The sequence below is a fragment of the Clinocottus analis genome, unplaced genomic scaffold (genome assembly GCF_023055335.1).
Source record: "Clinocottus analis isolate CAN_PGR_092001 unplaced genomic scaffold, fCliAna1.0.p SCAF_21, whole genome shotgun sequence".
Classification (NCBI taxonomy): Eukaryota; Metazoa; Chordata; class Actinopteri; order Perciformes; family Cottidae; genus Clinocottus; species Clinocottus analis.
The window spans coordinates 3,457,633-3,479,834 of NW_027175943.1; the positions used below are offsets into that span (position 1 = coordinate 3,457,633).

The 22,202-nt window shown below is 44.7% G+C and overlaps 1 protein-coding gene across 1 annotated transcript; it reads right to left on the reverse strand.

The window, feature by feature from the left end:
• Positions 1-130: 130 nt before the first annotated feature.
• capn1 (calpain 1) lies at positions 131-21,709 on the reverse strand. The gene is made up of 22 exons (XM_068587489.1): positions 21,544-21,709; positions 17,864-18,561; positions 15,645-15,714; positions 13,963-14,081; positions 9,067-9,200; positions 8,069-8,237; positions 6,706-6,789; positions 6,415-6,500; positions 5,745-5,819; positions 5,193-5,353; positions 4,758-4,918; positions 4,490-4,501; positions 4,149-4,360; positions 3,882-3,921; positions 3,689-3,754; positions 3,510-3,567; positions 3,337-3,401; positions 2,923-2,991; positions 2,696-2,774; positions 2,468-2,584; positions 2,292-2,350; positions 131-2,180 (listed from the first exon to the last, which is right to left on the reverse strand). Exons 2-22 carry the CDS (start codon positions 18,116-18,118, stop codon positions 2,154-2,156), a joined length of 2,118 nt encoding a protein of 705 aa, XP_068443590.1. The 5' UTR covers positions 18,119-18,561; positions 21,544-21,709; the 3' UTR covers positions 131-2,153.
• Between the last annotated feature and the right edge of the window lie 493 nt (positions 21,710-22,202).

Sequence of the window (22,202 nt, forward strand, 5' to 3'; positions counted from 1 at the left end):
TTTTTTTCATATTAATGTTACTAAAAGGTATTATTTATTACTACATCCAGTGTGTTTGTGTTCTTCGGGGTGTCACATACATGCACATACAGAAGCGAGTCATCAAATCAGAGACTCATTAAATCCCATGTTTATTTTGCAAAGTATTGGTTTCACAGAGATGCTACGCAGTTAAAGTAGCGTGTTGCATGACGAATGGGTCCCAGGGACCCTGAATGTGAGCGTTGTAAACATTATGGGTAATGTTTCGTCAGCATGACGCTGCAAAGACTGAAGACATGAATGCTGGCTTTGTCCCACGACGAAATCAAGCGGAGGGTTCGGCTGTGACTTTTTCTTTGATTAAATGTTTCAAGTTCATTTTCTCCATTTACAAAAAAACAAAAAAAAACACAAGAACAATTGGTAGAACAAACTATTTTGGCATTCGAAAAAAAACAAACACTTGGTTTGATAAGAAAGCGACAACACTTCACATGTGGATCCTTTGCTGTTTTTTTTCCTCTCCAAAAAAAGTTACGTTATTTTGGAATACAACCCTTTCAAAAGAAGAAGAAGAAAACACACTTGCTCCCATGGTTGAATAGAAATCAGGCAGGCAGACAATATATCACATTTCACGCTGCATGCTCACATCATATTCATCCATCTTGCATAAAAAGTTTCCCTTCACCGAAAAAAAAATGTTCTTGTTCCCCTTGAAAGGCAACATTACTCCTTTTTTTTTTTTTTTTAAAACCAACTATGACATCCAATTCCAACGTGATGTAACATGATTATTGTTATATTTTTCAACACAAGTCAGTAAGAAGAGCCATGCATAAGGATAAGCTAACTAGGATTAAAGAAATATAACTCCACACATGCCCTATGATACAGCGTTGCCTCCGCGCCGCGCGGCCCGGTGAAGCTTCAGGAGCGGACTCGTGATGGTGAAAGCAAACGTTTGGCGTGAGATGTAAACAGAAAGCGCCGGCTCGGCGAACAAAAGGCAGATTAGAAAACACGTGTCCCCGCACATTCTTCTGGCACCGACACTGTGAAAGCTGCCAACGGGCTTCAGAAAAGAATAATCCCCGTCCCAGAAGAGCGATTTAGCAGATTGTCCCCAAGAACATTAACTCTTGGTGGACCGGCCTCATGGACTTCATCAGGATGAGTGTGGCCGTGCAGAAGCATCCCTTAGTGCTCTTTATGCGGAAATCATCACATATAGGAATTGTTGATTGTTAATTCTCTATAAAACACAATTTAAAAAACAAAAATTGTCTCTAAAACGTCCCAGTTGATCTTCTTAAAGGAACAGTGTGCAGCATTTATAGGTGGGACATATCGGCAGCAGTGGAATATACTATTATTACTTATAACGAGCCGTTTAGATTACGATTACAGAGCCGTACATTCCCGTTTTCAACGTCGTTCCCCGGTGTTTTCAACGCTTTGCGTTGAGTTGGCTGCAACCTGCAACCTGCAACCTGCAACCTGCAACCTCACAGCTTTGAAAGGGCGGGAAAACTCGCAAACTGGAGTTTTTGTTCCGTCCAATCATATTTGTTGAGTTTTGGTGAAACGTGGTCATCAGCATTTATTTTTAAGTTAACTTAACATTTTTCCTAAATGTGTTTATTAATGTATTTGGATTCTGAATCCATTAATTTACTTTCTTATGACAGTACGTTTGGTCTTCTACAACCTGGTGGAAACTCTATTTACACATGAATGACAGCTAAGATAACTTTTATAAAATGATGTGCCAGAAAGCATCATTTTTGTTGTTTGCTGACGACAAATATTTTAAACTTTTTGTCTCAACTGACTGGAATTTAACAAATAAGTTCATTTCTGTCCCCATATAGCCCAAAAAAAACGCACACAAAACCCGCCAGGCTTCGAGATTCGAGCATCTCTCTGTTGACAAAACAAACGACACATAAAGAATTGACACACGTTTGCAATGTAGGCACCATGTAGAGGAAATGTACAGTCTCGTAGCATCAGAGGGCCTCGGCAGCGAGAGGGGGAACCGGCGGAGGAAGAAGGCACTTCTTGAAACAACGCACACACACACACACACACACACACGCACACACACACACGAGCCCCGGAGCTGCAGCAGGATGCAGTGCAACGTGTGCAGAGGGGTCCGCTCACCTCTAGGCAAACATGGTCAGGGTGATCCACTGCAGAACACAGAGAGCGAGAAGGAATAAATCGCCCGCACGGAAATGGCGAGTAGCCATCCGATCACAAGCAGGACAACGTGTTTGTGTGTACGGTCGCGTCTCCGTTACCTGGTGGAAGTTGAGGGACATGTAACCGTCTTTATCTGTGTCCATGGTCTGGAAGGTTTCTGCAGAAACAAGGATTATGTACTGGATGTTATTCATTTGCGATTAGAAATGGTAACGTCTGGTGTGAGACACCCAACAGCTTGAAGACATCGAGGTTGTGCAGCAATGGGACTCACTGAACATGGTCTCCAGCCGGACCAGGCAGGTGACGAAGTTGTCGAAGTCGACGGACATGTCGGCCTCGGTGTAGCGCAGGATGATCAGCTGGAACAGCTGGTTGGTCAGCTTGAAGCCTGACGGAGAGACGACGAAAGAGTCGTGAAAACGAGCTCTAAACGAGTGGAAACGCTTCTGACTCTCGCGCGTCTCTTTCCTTTCTCCTGTAATTGAAATGAAGCGGCTACCTGCAGAATCCAGAGCCATCCTCATCTCGTAGGAGCTCATGGTGCCCGATTTGTCCAAGTCAAACTGCCTGAATATGGTCTGGTACGGGGAAAGGAAAGCAGCCGACAAGAGAATAAAGTAAAAAAAAGAAGTGTAGACAAACAATGAGTGACGCAAGTAACATGACGCAGAATCAATATTGTTTTATCCCGATTTCCTAATCTGATCCAACAGTGATTCATCTCACCAGGTAGCGTTTAATCTTTTCCCAGAGGACGTGGAACTCCGTCAGGCCCAACTTTCCACTGCCGTCCGTCTGAGAAGAGAAGCTAAGGAGCAACAACAACAACACAAGAACAACAACACAACAACAACAACAAGCTGACAGATTTTACTCGTTAATGTCTGTTTCGAGGTCTTTGTTGTGCAAAGTCTGACATGTTGCCTATAAGTGATCGTCGGCTTCGGGGTTAAGACCTCGAGGTTGAGAATGAAATAAGCTGAGCCTAATTTATCGCTGTTATTTTATTAATATATGTGTCATATGATTTTATCATCATTGCCTTCTTTAACTCTATTATAATTTAGTTTGTTATTAAATAGTAAAAAAGGTAGTTGTTTTTTATTGTTTTTTTTAGGTTTTATTCCATTTCAAGGATACGTCCATGAGGCTTATCATACTGCGGCAAGCTTCTTTAGTGAAGCCGTCTGTCTTCAGGTCTTTATCTGTTAAAGGAGAGAACAATAGCACGTTTAACCCTGTACACCGAAGCCTGATGAAAACGAATGAAATCAAGTTAAGAGCGAGCGTGTGTTTTCAGAGCTGTCACTAACGTTTGCTCATGATCCGGTTCAATATGGTCTGCAGCTCCGTGAGGCTGATCTCCATGTCCTGTTGGCACAGACAGAGACGGTCAGATCTGTGTGTGTGTGTGTGTGTGTGTGTGTGTGTGTGTGTGTGTGTGTGTGTGTGTGTGTGTGTGTCATGAACCCGTTCCTCCAGCGGTGCTTACCGGCCCTGCCAGCTGCCTGAAGAGATTCTTGAAGGCGGCGTCGATCTGGCTCTCGTCCAGCTGAACCTGAAACACGAACAGAACCACTTTCAGCGCCCAGTTTGGTTTCATTTCCGCGGAGCATCATCATCATCATCATCATCATCATCATCATCATCAGTGGGCGGCGCTGGTGTCTGTTTCCACGCCTCACCTCTGTGGGAAGATCTGCTGTGACGTCATCATCGAGCTCCCTGACGTGGACAGTAGAAAGACTTCGAGTTACTTATTTGTTCTCTTTTTCCCCCACTTGTTTCTTTCGCTTTCTAATTTGTCTTTAACTGCATATGTATCCTATTCATTGCTAGATGAGACATGTTCACGCTGTACTGAGTGACACTGGGCCTCAACAGGTGCAACAACTGCTTATTTTCACTCGTTTTCTCCCCTCCAAACGCGCCACCGCGTTACGGCCACTCACTCCGAGTCGGCGGGCTTCTCAGAGAAAACTCTGAGGACGAAGTCGGCCTCTTTGTGCGCCTCGTAGGTGGAGGGGACGATGATGTATTCCCCGGCCGGCAGCCGCAACCGCGAGCTGACCTCCCTCAGGTTGATGAAGAGCTCGGAGCGGGCGCTGGAGGCGTGGGTGAGGAAGAAGTCTCTCTTCAGGTGGACGCCCGACCTGCCCTTAAACTGAGAGGAGAGTTCAACAGATGCTTTAAAACGGGCTTTAAACGGGTACTTCTTCTCTCGTCAACACCTCAAGTTCTACGTTAGAAGGATTTTTGGGGGTCAAAAAGTGGCATGAAGTCAAACTCATACCTCATCTGGAACCTGTTGAAGACAAAAGAGAGAAAGAGAGAGAGATATGAGATTATTGCCATGATGGATGTAATCAGAGACAATAAAATACAGGAAATAAACTAAGAAGTAGATATAATTCGGCTTTACAAAATAAAAGCGACGCCCAATTGCAGGTTTTACATTTCGTAAATGTCCTAGGTGGTCAAATAAAGTAGCGAAGCCTCACAAGGTTCTCATTAAATTAAAATGAAATTAAATTAAGTGGAAAAGGACATGGCTAGACTACCTCGTAGAGGGCAAACCCGATGGTCTCCATGTCTTTGCCCTCCTGCCGTTTCCTCCTGCGGTCCTTCTGCATGAGGCCGACCAGGAAGCTGCAGTCCGATTTGCCGGGCGTGTCCGGGTGCTGCAGCACGATCTTGAACTGAGGGTTCAGCCAAAAGGTTGCTGGGAAAAAGAACGAAAAATTGTTGTTTTTTTACTTTTATTTTATTTTCAGTCATTTATTGTTTAGATTATGTTCGCTTTTTATGTTTTTTTTAACCCTCGGGTGTGATCCTTAATCTGGTTTGGTCAGAGTTATGAGAAACTCTGACTTAACCTCCGAGATGAAATGAAAAGAAGATCCTCAGTCATACGTCAAGCCTCCATTTCTCTCCTTTCATTCATTCCTTCCCGCTCGTTTCTTCCCGCCCGTCCATCCGCTCGCTCACATTCATACCTGGGAAGTTCCTGCAGCCTCCGGCCGTGCTGCCCCTCCTCCACTCCCCCTGATAGAGCGAGGAGCTCCACTTCTTCAGCTGGGTGTTCTGCAGGGCGTCGGCCGTCAGGTTGCACAGCTCCAGGCGGGTGAACTCGCGCAGGAAGTCGTTGTACGACATCCTGGGAGGCGGCGAGAGAGACGCTGAGTTCGGGCAAAGCTATTTTTCTCCATCACAGAGTGCTAAAGTTTGAACCCCTTTTTGAAAAACAATGCTGACATTTCATTGTTGTTGCTGCTGCTGAGAGCATCCTATATCAAACAGACATGACAAAAGGAAGCGGAGGTGGGAGAAACACTCTGGCGTTGGAAGTGTCTTTGGGGAATCCGATAACTTCCATATTCACAGTGTTGTTGGCGCATTGGTGTGAGAATGTGAGATTTAGGAGGTTAGAAATAAACTCAGAACATGTAAACGAATGCAAATAGGCACAAAGGTTTGCATGTCGGGTTGCATTCAGCTGATTTTCCAAATTCTTTTCAACTAACACCTGCTTTCACAAGGAGACTCACCAGAATTCACCGTCCTCGCTGCGGTTTTGTAGCCGACCTCGGACGGAGCGATCCACATTCTCCCACTCTCTGGAGCTGAGGGGGAACCAGCATTCACTTTATTCATGTGAATTCACACATAACATTCTTGTTTGCTGCTTCACATGTCTAGAATAATGGACGTTATGCACGCGGTTGTGGTTTTTGGATCTTTACGTTTTCTTTTCTCTGACATGAAACACGTTTCTCGTCCTTTTGAATCGAATTCAAACTGCTCTGGACTGTGACATAATGTCTGGTATTTGTACTTTCATGACTATGGTGACATGATGTTATGTGTAATCCCTCATATTTCTACACTCCTTCTGACCTTTCTTCCCATTGCCCCCTCCCACAGTGGTTTGTTTGCCTTTTTTTTCTTTCTGCGATCAGAATGCATGCTTAAGCAACTTATTTAGTGTAAAAAAAGGTTTTTTTTAACCTATGAAGTATGAATTTATGCGTTAAGACTGACAATTTGTTGCAAAAAGACAAATAAAAAAACAGAAATAGCATTTAAATGCTGCAAATTATCCATAAGTCTCATTCGCTGATGAGAAATTGGGATATGTGTGTATTTTTCCATCATGTGTGGTGAAATTTAACGTCAAAATCTCAATGTGGCTCGGTGTGAAGTGAAGTGAAGTCGTACTTGTCGCTCCAGGCGCCGGTCCACTCCACTTCCCCCCACGGGTTCCTGATGCGGACCAGCTTGGTGATGTTCCCTCTGTACACCACCTGACGGCAAAGGAGAGCTTCACACTTCCACACTGCTAACGGCTGTTAGCAAAGTGAACGCCAGCACGTCCTCATCTTTTAGTGTAACTGAGTGCGTTGTGCTTTTATTCACTGTGGTGTAATAGTATTATTGCATTAGTCTGGACCACCACATCTAAATGACTGAAGTACAATTATCAATGAGCGCGCCGCCGCCGCCGCTCACCTCGTCCACGCCGGTCACAGAGTAGGCGTGTCCCTTCACCAGCTTCTTGAACGTGACGGCCTCCATGTCCACCGAGCTGGTGATCTGAGGACGAGACAAGAGCGCAACGGAGGTTACTGACGTCTGCGGCGCCATTCACGCGGCCGGGGAGGATGCTGAGGAAGACGGGGAGGAAGCGATCTGCTCCGCGTGTGACGGCAGTCAGAGACATCCGCAGTGGAGTCACCTCTTTCCCATTAACATCAGCACACTGTGCATGGCGAGGAATCTATTTAGGGAGATTGTTTTATAAGGGACACAAGCAACCTAATCAATTAAGTGGCAAACCAGCTAATCTTAGCGCCACGAGGTAAAAAATCACTGTTTTCGTCAATGGGGTCTGGCAGCTGTGACTTAGGTTCATATCATCCTTTTTCTTTTATTTAAAACTGTAACACAAACTAAACAGAAAGGTTACAGTTCTTTATTAGGGATGCTAATGACGAATGCATGTTCCTTGCTGTCTCAGTATTTCACTATTTCATCATCTCCGGAGCAGACAGCTCTTTAATCTTTCATGTTTCCCGACAAGATGAGCTAAACGGGCCGTTTTTTTCCTCCCCAAACTGAGCGACATTGATAACAGAAGGTGACCTTCAACAAGGCAGACTCGAGGGTTCAATCCCCTCCGTCGGTAAACACAGAGTGTCCTGGAGGATCATGTTGAATTTCTGCCAGCGTGAACTCTTTTACCCACGAGCTTTCCACTCTTTACTGCCCTCTTTTGGTCACAGAGCAAATCTCCCATCACAGCAGATCTTCACTCAATCTGCTCTATTTAAAGTTTCCTTCATCCACATCCGCTCTGTGAGACTGAATTATCTAAAGTAGAAGAATAAATATCGGGAACAACAATTCTCTTTTCTGACAAAACGTTAAAAGTTCTACATTACAATAAGGAACCTGAAAATGAGCATGATCTGTCCCCTTCAATGAACGATTGATCAGTTAATAAAGTCCTTGCATTAGGGTTAATACTTGACGTGTGAGATTTTTAAGAGTGAGTGGGAAGACGTTCATTAGCACCAGGAGCACTGAGACTATAAAACGCTGACCTCAGCTGCACGGCTTGAGCTTCGTTTAAAGTAAAACCCAGCTGGAGGTAATGAAAACTGAGATGATGATCTACTTCAGCTCTACTGTTTAACCTGTTAATCCCACAGAAGTTAAAGGACATTTTGGGTAAAAGCTTATTTGCTTTTGGTCGATTTGCCGCCAGCACAAGTATCTTAGCTTAGCACAAAGACTGGAAACAGGGGGAAACAGCTAGCCTGGTTCTGTAACGCTAAAGCTGACATGTGAGCCTGGATGTTGCAGTACTGACGTCGATGGAGCAGCCCAGCAGGGATCCTCTGTCGATGGCCCTGCTGATGATGCTGTACAGGTCGGCGGGGGCTTTCTTCAGCTCGAACATCTCCGTCACGCCGCCGGTGAAGTCCTCGAAGCCCTCGGACGTGCTGCCGCCTGACAGAGCCTCATAACAGCCGTTCAGCCTGGGACACAACAAGAGACTGATGAGGGAAATAAATCCTTCAAAGAGTAGACAAAGGTAATTATTAGGTACATGAGGAGGCCTTGAATGGAGTCAAAGGACCTGACTGAAAAGTTTAGACTGGGAAGCTTCCCTAACTCGTCACATACTTCCAGAAACAATGCTCCGCTTCTTTAACACAGCAAACCAGATTTACAGCTGTCAGCTGGAGCAGCTGCAGTCTCAAGTTTCTAAAATACTGCCGTAAGGACTTCAAGTGTTTATCTGTTCCCTACAGACTTCCAGACGTCCAGAAACTCTCTGGTCGTAGGCGTCGTTGTACAAAATCCTGCCAGGACTCACAGTCTGCAACAAGCTTTAACTTGTGATCATCTGACTGGGAGTTGAGGAGAGCAGAGCCCATGTTCACGTCATGTTCACGTCATGATGGATTCAACATACATATGATCTGCTAACTGGAGTAAAGTTAGCATGATGTTGGCTAGAATGCTTGTGTTAATCTCAAGCAAACAAACAAACATGTAAACACAACAGGTAATATCAAGGTCATGTCCCTACATGGTCCAATAAGTCGATAACGTAAAGACTATCGGGGTCACGTCCAAATATTTCTTGATAAATTATTAATGTAGAAACAATAGTACGATAGGTTGATAAAGGTCATACGATAAATCACTGTAATCACGGTATTATTCTAAATGTGCACATGCTAAAAAGGTGTGGCAAAGACAAGGTATCATTGGACTTCAAGCGTTGTCTGGCGTGACATCAACGTGTCGTTAACTCAGACCCAGAGGGCATGGAGGGCTCATCATGTGCGGCGGCCTCACTTTGCGTAGGCCTTTTCCAGCAGCGCGCTCCAGAACTCGGTCCCCTCGGCCGAGTGGACGAACAGCAGCTTCCCGTCCTTCACCGGCAGCCGGTCGTCGATCACCACCTCCACCCACTCGCCAAACTGCCAGAACTGCATGACGGAGAGAAGACGACGCCGATGTCACATGAAGACGATGCTGTTGTTAGTCATCAAACTCCCAGGAAGAGGAGTCTTATGCACACACAAACGATGTGGAGGGGTAAAACAAAAAGGACAATAGTTGAGTAGAAGTAGAAAGCGTACCTTGTAATAATGTCTGATCTGTCTGTCTGGTTTAAAAATAGTACTTCATAGTAAATGTATTTGATCACAGATCAGTCAGCACCGTCTTATTTCTGCTTAATATTTCGTGCAGCTGATTGGATTTAATGACGCTTCACTCAGTTCTAATTTCCATCTATTTGATATCTGTAAAGTACAGGAGAAGGACAAAGAGGCGTCAGACCATCACGTTGTATCAGGTGACATTGGGCAATGCTTTCACGTATCAACCCTAAAATAAATCCAGAGACTAAAATAGGCAACGCTTAACTCCAGCACTAAGCCCATAATTTAAACTCCTCCAAACCAGTAGAGCGACTCGTTACTTTACAAAGCAAAGTGTAGATGCACCTTGTTGAGCTGCTGTTCTTAAAAAGGAGATAACTTATTAGGAGCAGAGAGAATTTATATCCGGAATAACAAATGAGAGAAAGTCAAGACGAGTTTGGATTTCGGGAAACCTCCCTCTGCCGTTTGTCTTTTACATCCCTCCGACAAGATGAAGACCCAGGGGACCAGACAGCGAGGTTAACGTTCTCAGAGGAGAAGAAAAGATGAATGTTTTCTGACTTGTTGACAGGAGGCAGTGTGCCTGTTGGCCAGCAGGGAGCACAAGAGAGCTACACAACAGTGTATACACACTACTGTACACTGAATACAAGCTGAAGCCCTGCTTTGAATTTTAAAATCCTTAAAGATGCCACCAGAGCTCCACCTGAGTCTGACTGGGTCTGAAAGGAATTTGCTCCCATGAAACAAAAACACCTCGGGACATCCCATCCTGTAATTATGAGACAAAAAAAGAGTAGGAGTTAAACCTCGTTGGCCTTTTCATGTCGCGTTTCTGTCATTTCCAGAGAGTTTGTGAAAGTGCAGAGAACACTAACGGCAAACGGGTCGACTCACACAGAAAGACCTGGAGGCGGAAAAACAGAGAGAGAAATGTTTGTCTGTCAACGTTAATTGGGGATTTTAGAATGGAGAACGAGGGGGAAGGAAGTTGCAGGGTTGTCATAAAAAGCAGAGAAAAAGTCACAGCTGGGGCGTGTGTGTGTGTGTGCGTGTGTGTGTGTGTGTGTGTGTGTGTGTGTGTGTGTGTGTGTGTGTGTGTGTGTGCATACAGCGGGAAGATAGACAGATGGATGGATGGAGGAATTCTGCATGCTCTGCAGAGCTGAATCCACCTCTGGGAGGAGCTGTGTCACAAAACAGCAGACTGAAGACAGCACACGCACACGCACACACACACACACACACACACCTTCCTCATTCTACTCTGACACGGCTGAGCGTTTATCTCACAGCGATGTGGCAGCAACACCCAACACACCTCTCATGACTTGCAGTTCGCTGTCCTTAAAGGGGACACACACACACACACACACACACACACACACACACACACACAAACACACACATCATGCTCTTCTTTTAAGGTCCATACCTAAGACTCATAGTATTTTGGGTTTGCACTTGATCTACTCTAATATGTCTACATAATTCAAGCTCAAAAAGCACATTATTTTTGTCTGAATATACTTGTACACCTTGTTTTAGCGCCTCCCTCTTAAAGCCCCGCCCCCTCAGCAACGCCCTGTCTGATTGGCTTGCAGGGAAAATATGGCGCACCTTTGCAAATCTAGTTGTCAAATTAGGGCGCCAAATTTGAATAGCTTATTGAATCAAAGTCAAATCAAAAACAATGAATACTCGTGTTGTGTTATTTCACAGTTTGTGTGCTGGCGGGCACTCCAGATCCACAAATGGATGTTCACGGGCACGAGCAAGGAAGAGGGAATTTGTCCCCTTTTAAAGTGCGAGAAATCCATCAACACAATTCAACAAACAGTTGAGGCTTTCAGCGTGAAACGCCTGCTATAATAAGAACGGGATGAAAGATTCTGCCCCAGTTAGGTTTCATTTGTTTTCCGACTGAGACGGCTGAGATTGCCTATTTTATAATTTATTCTCCCTCCCTTTGTTCGCCTCCTTCGCGCGCACAGACTTCCTTTCCGTCTCTGTCCTGCTTCAATTAAGATTCTCACTGCACTGCACTCATAATTACATTTTTGGGGATGACTCATTCAGGTCCAGGGGAATTTTTCTAGAGGCTTAAAGGATCAGAACTGTTACAAAAAGGGGGGGAAACCCAGGAAGACTCGACCGCACACACAAAAGAGAGCGGCAACATGCCCGGGCAGGGAAGCCAAACGAGAAACTGCAAGTAATGGAAACATGCGAGCATGAAAGCTTACGTTGGCTGCGATACAAACACAATGACGAGAGGCTAAAAACAAACAACAACACACACGGGCGCGATAGAAAGAGCGGGCGGTGAAAGTAGGGCAGCTCTTACTCTGCTGGCCGCATGTATATTTACGAGCCATTGCATGCATGTGCGATCAACACATGCACGCATGTACGAGCCCTACAGAGCAAATTAAAGTATTATTTCCACTCATTCTAGCAGAGAGAAGCACGAGTACGTCTATATCTGTAAAAAAAAAAAAAAATGAACACATGTAGTCTCTGGAAATAATCAGTGAAAAAACGGGTCAAATATTCTGCTTTCCCTCGGCTGCTCTGTGACGTTGAGTCAGCAGCCCCAGCAGACTGTGTGTGTGTGTGTGTGTGTCTCTGCGTGCGTATGCGTGTGCGTGTGCGTGTGTGTCTATTGATCCTCTGATACCAGATGAGTCAGCGCGGCATGGAGCTGGGATACGATTCTTCTTTTTTTGATTTCCCTATGATGCAATATAGACTAACTTGAGTCTGTGTGTGTGTGTGTGTGTGTGTGTGTGTGTGTGTGTGTGTGTGTGTGTGTGTGTCATGTTCTATATTGTAGGCCGGTTCCTACACACACACATACACACACGTGTTAATGTGCGTCTTTGATGTGCGGGAGCTTCCCCCGTGTTCCTCGTTTCACTTCCTCGTTCTCTCCCTCGTGGACACTCGGCAGGCCAACAGTCTGGCTGGCGCACACACACACACACACACACACACACACACACACACACACACACACACTCCTCACTGCATCACAGGGGGACGCAGTGTGTGTCGTGCTCTGTGACACTGCAGGTGGAGAAGGTGGAAAATTCAAGTTTCCACAAAAGAATGAAGTATCAAATCCTAAAAAATGTGTGTGTGCTCAGCGGGAAATCTTTTCCTTGCAGCTTTTTCTTCGTTTGCATTCGTTATGGTTGTAAAACACACACCAGTCAAATCGAGCTTCTCATCATTCCAAACAACCGCCGCAATGATTTCCCTCCCTCGCACCGCACTGAACGCACGCATTGTTCACCTGCTCGACAACCGCAGCAGCTACTATTGTGTACAAAGCAAAGTTCAGCTGATAAGGCCCGCAGAGAGAGAAGAAACACGACACACATTTTAAATTGAAGACACAAAGCAGCAGTCCTGGTCCCCTCGGGCAGGAGACACCCGCTGGTTGTCCTGATAGACGTGACTGAATGATGTAATCCCCTCCTCCTTTGTGCGATAAAGACATGGGTGTGTGCGTAAATCAGTTTTGACGGTGACTCAAACCGGGTTAAGTTAATACATTGACAAGCGTGACCGGGCGGGGCTCTGAAAGGTCAGTTATCACGGGTGACTCAGTGAGGTCCAACGAGGAGGTTATGAAAGAAAGATTGTTGTTCTTTCTGATCCCGGAGAGAGGCAGAATGAAATGACTAACGATGGATTATTTTCATTGGAAAATAATCCATGAATATTGTGTATTAATCCGGTCAATGTCAGCCTGAAAAATTCAGTTTCCAATGAAATGAGGTGAAGAAAAGCAGGAACTCCTCCCTTTCCTCATCATTATGTTCAATACACGTGTCATTTCAGGACTACTTCACACACACTTCACGGCCAGCAGCAGGAATTCCTGCAACAGGAATAAAAGATGAATAAAGCTGCTCAGCTGCTCACTGTTCCTCGACGTGAGTGAAGGGAGAGGAGAGACCGGGCTCTTCCTGTGACTCAGTTTCAAAACTGAAATGACATCATGGATCCAACCACAGCGGGAGACCAACACAGAAAAGGGCAATGCTGCGACACACAACGGTGCAACAAAATAACCTTTTGAAACCAACAAAAACAAACTTGTCTCTAATTCCACTCGGCAACAGTTTGCACAACTGGTGGTGCACCGAACAGGAAATGACACAACAGAGGCCGCCGGGCAAAAACTATTTTTCTCACTTTGTCGTGCTTTTGCCCCTATTTTGTTCTTTTGTGTCTCTTTGTGGTCATTATGTGTCTCTATATGGTCTTTTTACTTCTCTTTGTGCTCATTATGCATCACTTCAAGGTTGTTTTGTGTCTCCTTGTAGTCGTTTAGTGTCTCTAAATGGTCTTTTTTATTTCCATTTAAGGTTTTTTTTATGTCTACTTGTGGTTGGTTTGCCCTTTTCTTATTTTGGGTCTCTTTGCAGTTGCTTTTCATCTCTTTTCATCCGCAGAAAGAAGTGCAGACATAACTGAGCACTGCTCATGTATGACACCATGTCGGCTGTCGGCTCTGCCCTCAGACGCGCACAAGCACGCCTGTAAATACAGGAAGTGAAGCGGCCGTCACCTGAAAGTGAAAGATGCCCGCGTAGCCCTGCTGGAAGTCTTGTCCGTGAGGAACCACTCGATGCAGGAGGTCGTCGTTCAAGGTCAGCGAGGCGATGGCTGCCAGCAGCCAGCAGTCCCCTGAGGACACACACACACACACACACACACTTTTATTACCCAGGATCCGTCCTGAATGCCAAAACCTAGCATAATATATTTGAATGTCAAATGACAGCCACATATTAATGTGGAACAGGTGGTTGGAAGAGAATCCCAACTACTTTCTTAGCAAAAAGGAAACTTTTAAAACTGGACCCCCCCATAAAAAGCCCAGTAAAGACAAGAGTCCTGAACTATGTTTGAACAAGCTTTGCCTTCTGGGAAAATAGAGGCACTCGTGGATTTAAGAAAGGGTCTGAAATGACCACGGCTGCACATTAAGTCACTGATGTCCCTGTTCTGATACATTGTGTTGCAAAAGAGCAGGAACACTCTTGTGGTCTTTGTCGTGTTGTCTGGGAGTCGCTGAACATTTTTAATTGGTCTGTCCTCATATCTTGAATGTTAATGTTTCACGACAGCGTGTTTCATGTATGAAGGCCGGTTAACGACACACAATAATAATAATAATAAAAACAAACAAAGCGCAGGTCGCTTCACTTTTACGCCGACGCATTTATAACCCCGTTCTGTCATAGGATCCATAAACGGCCCCTGATAGCAGCCGCTGAGTCGTCTGACTGATAAGCCAGTAGCACACAGATAACGTCTTCTCCTCCGCGGTGCATTCGGGCTGTAAAACAAAGCGGAGCATCGTGTTTTCTGGCTCAACATTTTTTTGGGGTTGTTGTTTTGCATCTTAGCTGCTCCTGTGGGAGCGAGGGAGGGGGGTTTATTGCATTCGGAGGTGAGGGGCGGGGAGGAGGGGGGTTGCGTCCTGCGCTGCCAGAGCGACTGGAGCACAGGCCCGGTGGCCTTGTTTACAGATGTGAGGCAGAGAGAAACAAAGCATGAATTATAGATGGAGCTCTGTGTCGGGCAGGAAGCATCTCTGGCAATTAACTGTTACGCTGAATTGACCGTTAGCAGTCCATCTCCATCGGTCATCGTGACCTCATCACGTTTAATCTAATCTGGCGAGTTTTCCAGAGGGCTCAGTCTGCTTTCCACAGAGGACGGAGGACTCTCGACATGCGATGGGAGCTGATTAATGCGTATGAATAGTTAGAAAGAATGGAATATAAATGTATATTAAACTGAGAAAGCTGTGTGGTTTATGAAAGGTTTATGGTATGAAGTATTACCAGAATATGTCCAACATGCAGAGACTCTAGAGCTGTGAAGACAATAATGAAACATCATATCACTTCATATTTTACTCTAAAATAACCTTTTCAATTAAACTTGTGTGTCAGTCTGATGATAGTTTCATCGTTTCATGAAGGGAATATCATATTTTATCGTGAGGGGTTATGTTGTCTGTGGTTCTGGAGGAAGATGAGAGCTTAACTTATTAATGTTACATTTTCTCCAGACTGCTACTCTTGGGAATGAGCCGCCAGTCAATCGCCGGTTTCTTTTGGCTTTCGTCAGCATTTCTCACTTAGTCTTTTCACCCGATTAAATACAAAAGGTTCCTCTCCTCCCCTGTCCTCTAATAGCTGAATCATGCAGCGGTGAAACAGATGGGGAGCCTCTCACCCAGCGCTCCCTGACAGATGTCTGTGCGAGTAGCTCCGTCGACGATGAACTCAGGGCGCTTGCAAAACTCCTGTAGAGTGAAGAAAACACAAACAAAACACATCATTGCATGTTTCGGATACCCACTTTCCCAAGTGTCAAGTCTTTTCTCATGCCGAGTGGGTCGACCACAGGGCCTCATCCACGGAAAGTACACAATGCATGGTTTATACAGGTTTCAACAAGTCCAAGTGCTTTTGAAAGCCTACACAATGCCTTAATTAGAATATCCTTTAAGATTGTTTTCTGAGAAAGAATACAGGTCTTAGACCTCATTTAGATTATCAAAAGCTGGTCACTTTGATTTTACTTCCGTTTGATGCTAGCTAGCTAGCACGGGAATCTGGCTGCCCGACAACAAATGCCTGAGATGCTAAAGTTGTCGGTCCAGAAAAAGCTCCTCAAACCACAACGTCTCACTTTCAGATTGTTGTTGCTTTAGTAACACATGAGATACAGTCCACACACAGTACTTTATATAAGACTATACACGCTTTAAAGTTGTTCAATAGTCATGTTTGACTTAGCTAGGCTAGGACTTAGCTGTGTTAGCTTCTTTCTCTTGTTTCTCTCTGTGCTAAGCTAACATCTACATGCTATCGCTGTTCTGAACAAAACCGCTGGACAAAAGCTGAATATATCAGTCAATTGACAGATACTAATGATAATACATGGACTGTTTCGCTAACAGATGTTTACAAATGTGAACATTTGCTAGTTTCCCTAAATGTTTTTGTTGTTATTTTTTTAATTGCACAGCTAAAATGGACACCAGACTATTTGAGGACCAAAAGAGGTCACAACAATATATATATATATATATATATATATATATATATATATATATATATATATATATATATATATATATATATATATATATATATATTACATTTCGTGGCAAAAACAGTGTTTCTTTCTAGTGTCTCTCGCACCGCGTCTCGTTTCCCACTATTTTCTTCTTGGTAAACCATCTTTGACTCAGCGTGTGGAGCGTGAGAAACCCCACATGAAGCTATAAAAAGAAATAATCCATTTATTCTTGTGCCCCACACACACACAGCTGCACACACACACCATCATACACATGGTTGAATTCACAGAAACAGTCGCCATCACACACACAGATTTAAATACTAGCTTTCGGGCTCACACGCAGCACAGATTTTTTGGGGGTGGAAATGAGAAACACCGCGAACCCTCTTAGTCTTATGCGGCGTAAATATTACAGATCCCAGGGTGCAAGCGAGAGACACACATGAATTATACAACGTCAGACTTTTTGGAGAAACGAGACCCCGGGAAGCATCGGAGCAGACTCAAACAGAAAGCTGCAGGAGGAGCTAACAGGCCGCAGTCACGCTAATGATCGCGGCCCAGAGAGCTTCTCAGATCCCCGTTCGTCTCGCTGCTCTTTTGACGGCAGCGACCTGTCACGGTATGCGCAAATCAAACAGTAATGAGAGAGCGTGCCGTGATAACACCCAATGAAGACAGACCCACTCGGTTCTCTGGTGTCACACTCGGCTACAGGGAGCACCCTGATGTATTTATAATGCAGCGAGCAGTGATGAGAGACTGAGACCGCCGAGCGGGGAAGGACTGGAGGTCTGGGGAGATATGCATGGTCGGATGAGAGGCAGTAAGACGAGGAACGAAACCTCTCCGAGACACTTGCAAACTCCTGACTTGCGGGAATGTCGAGATGATATCGACCAATCATTCGGGAGAGAAAGTTTAGTTGCCAAGCAACAGATGAAATTAAGTCTGCGAGGAAAAGTTGCAGAGGAGGTGAAAAATGTGATTATAGCCGGTTATGAAAAAAAGAATGGATATGCGGTCATTATCTGCTCACTGCCGGAGTCATCAGTCAATGTCTGATGGATTTAGAAGGATCTTCAAACACAAAGAAAGTTAGTGTTCGTACTTCACGGCTTTCTCCAAAACTCGTTCTAGTTGAAGGTCAACGTTCGCTTTTGCATGATCCTGCACAGGTAAAAGCAAAATAAAAAGGAAACAAGGAAATACATCCTGGACATTTCATGGTTTCTTTCATTTAAAAAGGATGTTGTTTCCAACAGCACTTGAACACACCAACTAGCTCGGCGTCAGAGGTAGACTCTTTGACATAACATGCAATAGTTTGAACTGCTTCATTAATATTGATTGTTATTTCTCACCGGGGGCCTCATCCAGCGGACTCCGGAGGTCTTGGAGGATCTCGGGCCGAGCTCTTTGAATCCCAGAGACGACGCGGCACAAGGGAACAAGTGGTCCTCGAACAGCCTCCGACCCTGGACGGACTGGGCCTTCAGCATCTCGAAGTCCTGACCCTGAAACTTCACCGCCTTGTGATACTGCCCCAGGCCTTCGTCGCGATCCCACTTGCTCCTCAGCTTGGAGGCCATGCCCGTCGCATAAATGTGCTCCTCCATCCCGAGCTCTTGGAGTCAGCTGTGGGGGTCAGCTGTCGCTCTCTGTTGGATGTTTGTATGTGTGGCACACTACAATGAGATGTTAGGATGTGTCAATAATGAATGAGGCAACTGTGACTTGCTCTAGCTACAGTTTGGCTGAAAAGTGCTGCAGCAGAGCTGATGTAAATCTGATCTAAGAAGGGGGTAATGGCTTCAAGGCTCAATCATATAGCAGAATGAAACATCAGTGGGCATTAAGAGGCTATAAAATATCGACTGCTTGGTTGCGGTGCTTGTGGTTCTGCTGTAGCTGGATGCTCCGAAAGCAATAACAAATCACAAAATGCTCCGGAGAGAGACGTCCTCCTCGCAGCGAAAGGCAGATCGTGTCCCGGTGAGCACCAATCACAGTTTGTTGCTATCCGTTTCCAGTCCTTCCTCCTCCCACCAGCAGGTAAAACCTAAAAGAAAGAAAGTTGAAATGAGATCTCGGGGAAGTATGCAGAGATGAACGCCCACATAGCTCGATGTACCTGTGCATGCAACTCAGGGAAAAGCAGCAGGACCTATAGATGCTCTGTACACACATTTAAGCTTTAGAAAAAGCACGTGCCCTGCCCATTTCTTTTCAGTTCACCACACACACACACGCGCACACGCGCGCGCACACACACACACACACAGCAAAGGGATTAGTCACAATGGGCACATCCGGGCTACTTTTACTGTGAATGTTCTCACAGTGTCAGACGGCAACGTTTTAAAGTCGATGTTTAATCAAAGAGGTGTATTAACAAAGTGGTGTGTGTGTCTGTGTGTGTAGGGGAGGGTGGGAGGAGGTATTTATTGTGCAAACTGCAAACAGAGGGTGCGGTTTTTGTGTGAATCTTGATGCACAATGAAGGCAGCGCGAGGCCCAGAACAAGCAAAAGCTCTCCTCGACTCTTCAATTAAGCAAGACGGGGACGAGGAAGTGTAAACTTCCATTAGAGCCGCCGGAGCTCTTGACAGAACTGGAACTTCTGAAGCGGTGCATCTCCGCTGGAGTAACAGATGGTGTATTTTTAACACTTCTTCAGCGCCGTCTCTTTCTTTTCATTTTCCTTTTTTCACTACCTCCTCTCGCCGAACTGAAACACTCTTCCTGTTTGGAGGCTCGGCTGTCTGTCACAACAAGAGGCTGAAAAAGAGTTTGTCTCATTGGCTCAGAGGAACTCCACTTTCCACGGCTCTCTGTGAACCGCACCCTCTGAAAACATGCCAGCTCACGGACTGAACAATGTTCCTGCTCACGAGAGCCGCAGAGCAGAACATGTGGCCACATCATCGCGTTTACAGGCTGTGAAGAGTCGTTTTATTGTCAGGAACTACATGAAAAATTCAACGCTTTTATGGCAATTTCCACTACTGCCGCTATTAGGAGCTAACTACTTATACCACACTAGTCAGAGTACTACATTTACACTAATATATATATATATATATATATATATATATATATATATATATATATATATATATATATATATATATATATATATATATATATATATATATATATATATATATATATATATATAGCAGTACTGAGTATTGCTGTTTTGTGTTTTTATTTATCCTTGCACTGCTTTGAATTGCTACCAAAATTCATATTAGCACTATCAAAAATGGTCTGAATATGGTACTTATTTACATTTTGAAGCTACTTTAGTACCAGTTATTAAAGAAAACATAAGGTCAAAGTTGGTGTGCCACTGTAGCTCTCTCCTGTAAGCAACAACAACAAAGCATACCATATTCCACTAACAACACAACCATTTGCTGCTTTTCATCTCTGCTGCGTATTATCGGGGCGCACTCTGCCCAACATGAGTTCAATCTGGCTGTAATGAATATTTCATTTCCCCCTCACATGTGAAATACACTTACATAGCCCCCCCCCCACCCCCCTCTTCCACACACACACACACACACACACACACAAATATATCCTCCACCTCAGTGCAGGTGGTGACATCTATGAGAAATGACAGGCCGTAGACGGCATGTCCAGACGCATAAAGAAAAGCCACCACACGTTTTCACCAGCAGCTCCAGTCCGACAACACGGAGCTAAATCACAATACAGAAGTAGAAGAAATCCCCAAGACTCTTGCTGCAGCTAATTCCACTATATGAGGAAATAATATGCTCGCACCCAAACCAAAACATATCGTGTTTGTGTGCACATGCGTGCATTGGATGACTTCATTGTGATATGTCTTCCATGGCACACTGTGGGATGAATTGAGGTGCCATAAATATTACGTTGGTATTATACAATGTGAGACATGATATGCAGCTTGTAAAATGAAAAGCACACAAGATATGAGACCCGGGGAGGTCACATGAGTTTACCAGCAGTCCCCCAACGCAGTCGGTGTCACTGCTGCTTTTCTGCTGATGTGTGTCTGAGTCTGCCAGTGGTTTTTTCAGCAGCCTGTCTAAATACACTCTGCGTGTAACTAAGTAATGTCTGTGGTGGGTGTGAGGTCCAAGTGTGTGTGTGCAGTGAGTAAGCATTCTGACCTGCCTCCGGTGTATTTCTGCACGCAGGGTTCATATCCGGAACACTGCGAAATGAAATATCCCAAAAAGTGTTTGCTCTCAAAGCCGTGGAGAAAATAGAGCTGCAGAGAAACCAGACACGCGCTTGTTTCTGCTGAGGAGGATTAAAGATGCGGACTCTTGAGAGTGACCATTATCAAAGTAGGATGCAGGAACTTGGCATCACACACACACACACACACACACACACACACTCTTAAAAACAGGCGGTTCCTGTAGATAACACTTATTCCACCATTGTACAATGAGTTGTTGGATTATAGTTAATATCAAACCACATGAGTGTATTTTAAAGCATGCCCTTGAATATTGCGCGCATAGATAAGCATACAATAGTGAATATCAAGCCACGTTGGTGTATTTTATTTAAAGCATGCCCTTGTGCATGGCTCACACAGATAAGCATGCAGCCCTGCTGGTGGGTGTGGTCCTCGAGAGGAGATCTGGTGTCCAGCTGTCAGGCTGCAACTTTTCTCAAGTTGACCAACACAAACAGCTAGCGAGACCAGTTTCATTTCGCCACTCCGTCTCATAATCGGAGATAGTATCCGTATTGCAGTGAGAGGAAATGCGCACGATAACAAGAGATTTTCGCGCAAGCAATTGGCAGATTTCAAGATTTTTGTAAGTTGTGAAACGACTGCGAGGAGTTTGCTTTGGGTGATTGCTCCCAGTTTTCACAACAGGAGTCACAAACTTTAGAGTTTTGTTGTCGTGTCAAAAACCAAAAAAAAGTTCAGCGAGGAAGTCAAAAGTGTTTTTGATAAATGTGTCTGGCTGCAGCGCGACGCGAACTGCAGACGAAACCAGTGCCAATGAAGGAATTGTATATTTACCTTTTGCCAGATGTTTCCTTTAGAAGGCAGTTTTTTTAGACATTCAATATCCAGTTTAGCTTTCCTTCCATGTTTAGTGAAGGTTCAACTCCTCCCCTGCTCTCTACCAGCACGTATAATTTTGAAACAAACGCCCTGCTGCCTCTTCTCTGAACTGGATCTAATGTGCACCCTTCCCACTGCGTCTGCGCAATGTCCGTTAGTCATAAACCTCATTCCACTGAGAGGGAGGGCTCTAAACACGCTGTGCTTTCCTGCACTGTCGTTGTCCTCACACGGTGCCAGATCATGAAGTTCAATCTTTTTGGGGTGGATTTATATATAGACTGAGGGGACTTACTATGACATAAAATATGCATGTTGTGCATTATTAAGGGAGTTGATGTGTCCGGATGTGGCCTTGCACTCTTCAGTGCTGGGATGTAAAGTACTTCAAATATAATGTTTAACTTTACTTACCTTTGAAACCACTTTGAATTTCATACATCCCCCTATGCTCCACAACATGTAATCGACTGCTGTAGTTTACAAATTAATATTTTACAACCAGAAGGCCTTTATATGTGTGTGTGTGTGTGTGTGTGTGTGTGTGTGTGTGTGTGTGTGTGTGTGTGTGTGTGTGTGTATATATATATATATATATATATATATATATATAT

What these genes read in the sequence shown, in the direction of transcription:
- capn1 (XM_068587489.1), bottom strand. Translation starts at nt 18,118, where the DNA reads ATGGAGGAGCACATTTATGCGACGGGCATGGCCTCCAAGCTGAGGAGC. An exon ending in AGGCTGCAGGAACTTCCCAG is followed by an intron (nt 4,919 to 5,192) that starts GTATGAATGTGA and finishes TCTTTTTCCCAG; the next exon opens with CAACCTTTTGGCTGAACCCT. An exon ending in TGTCCCTCAACTTCCACCAG is followed by an intron (nt 2,181 to 2,291) that starts GTAACGGAGACG and finishes TGTGTTCTGCAG; the next exon opens with TGGATCACCCTGACCATGTT.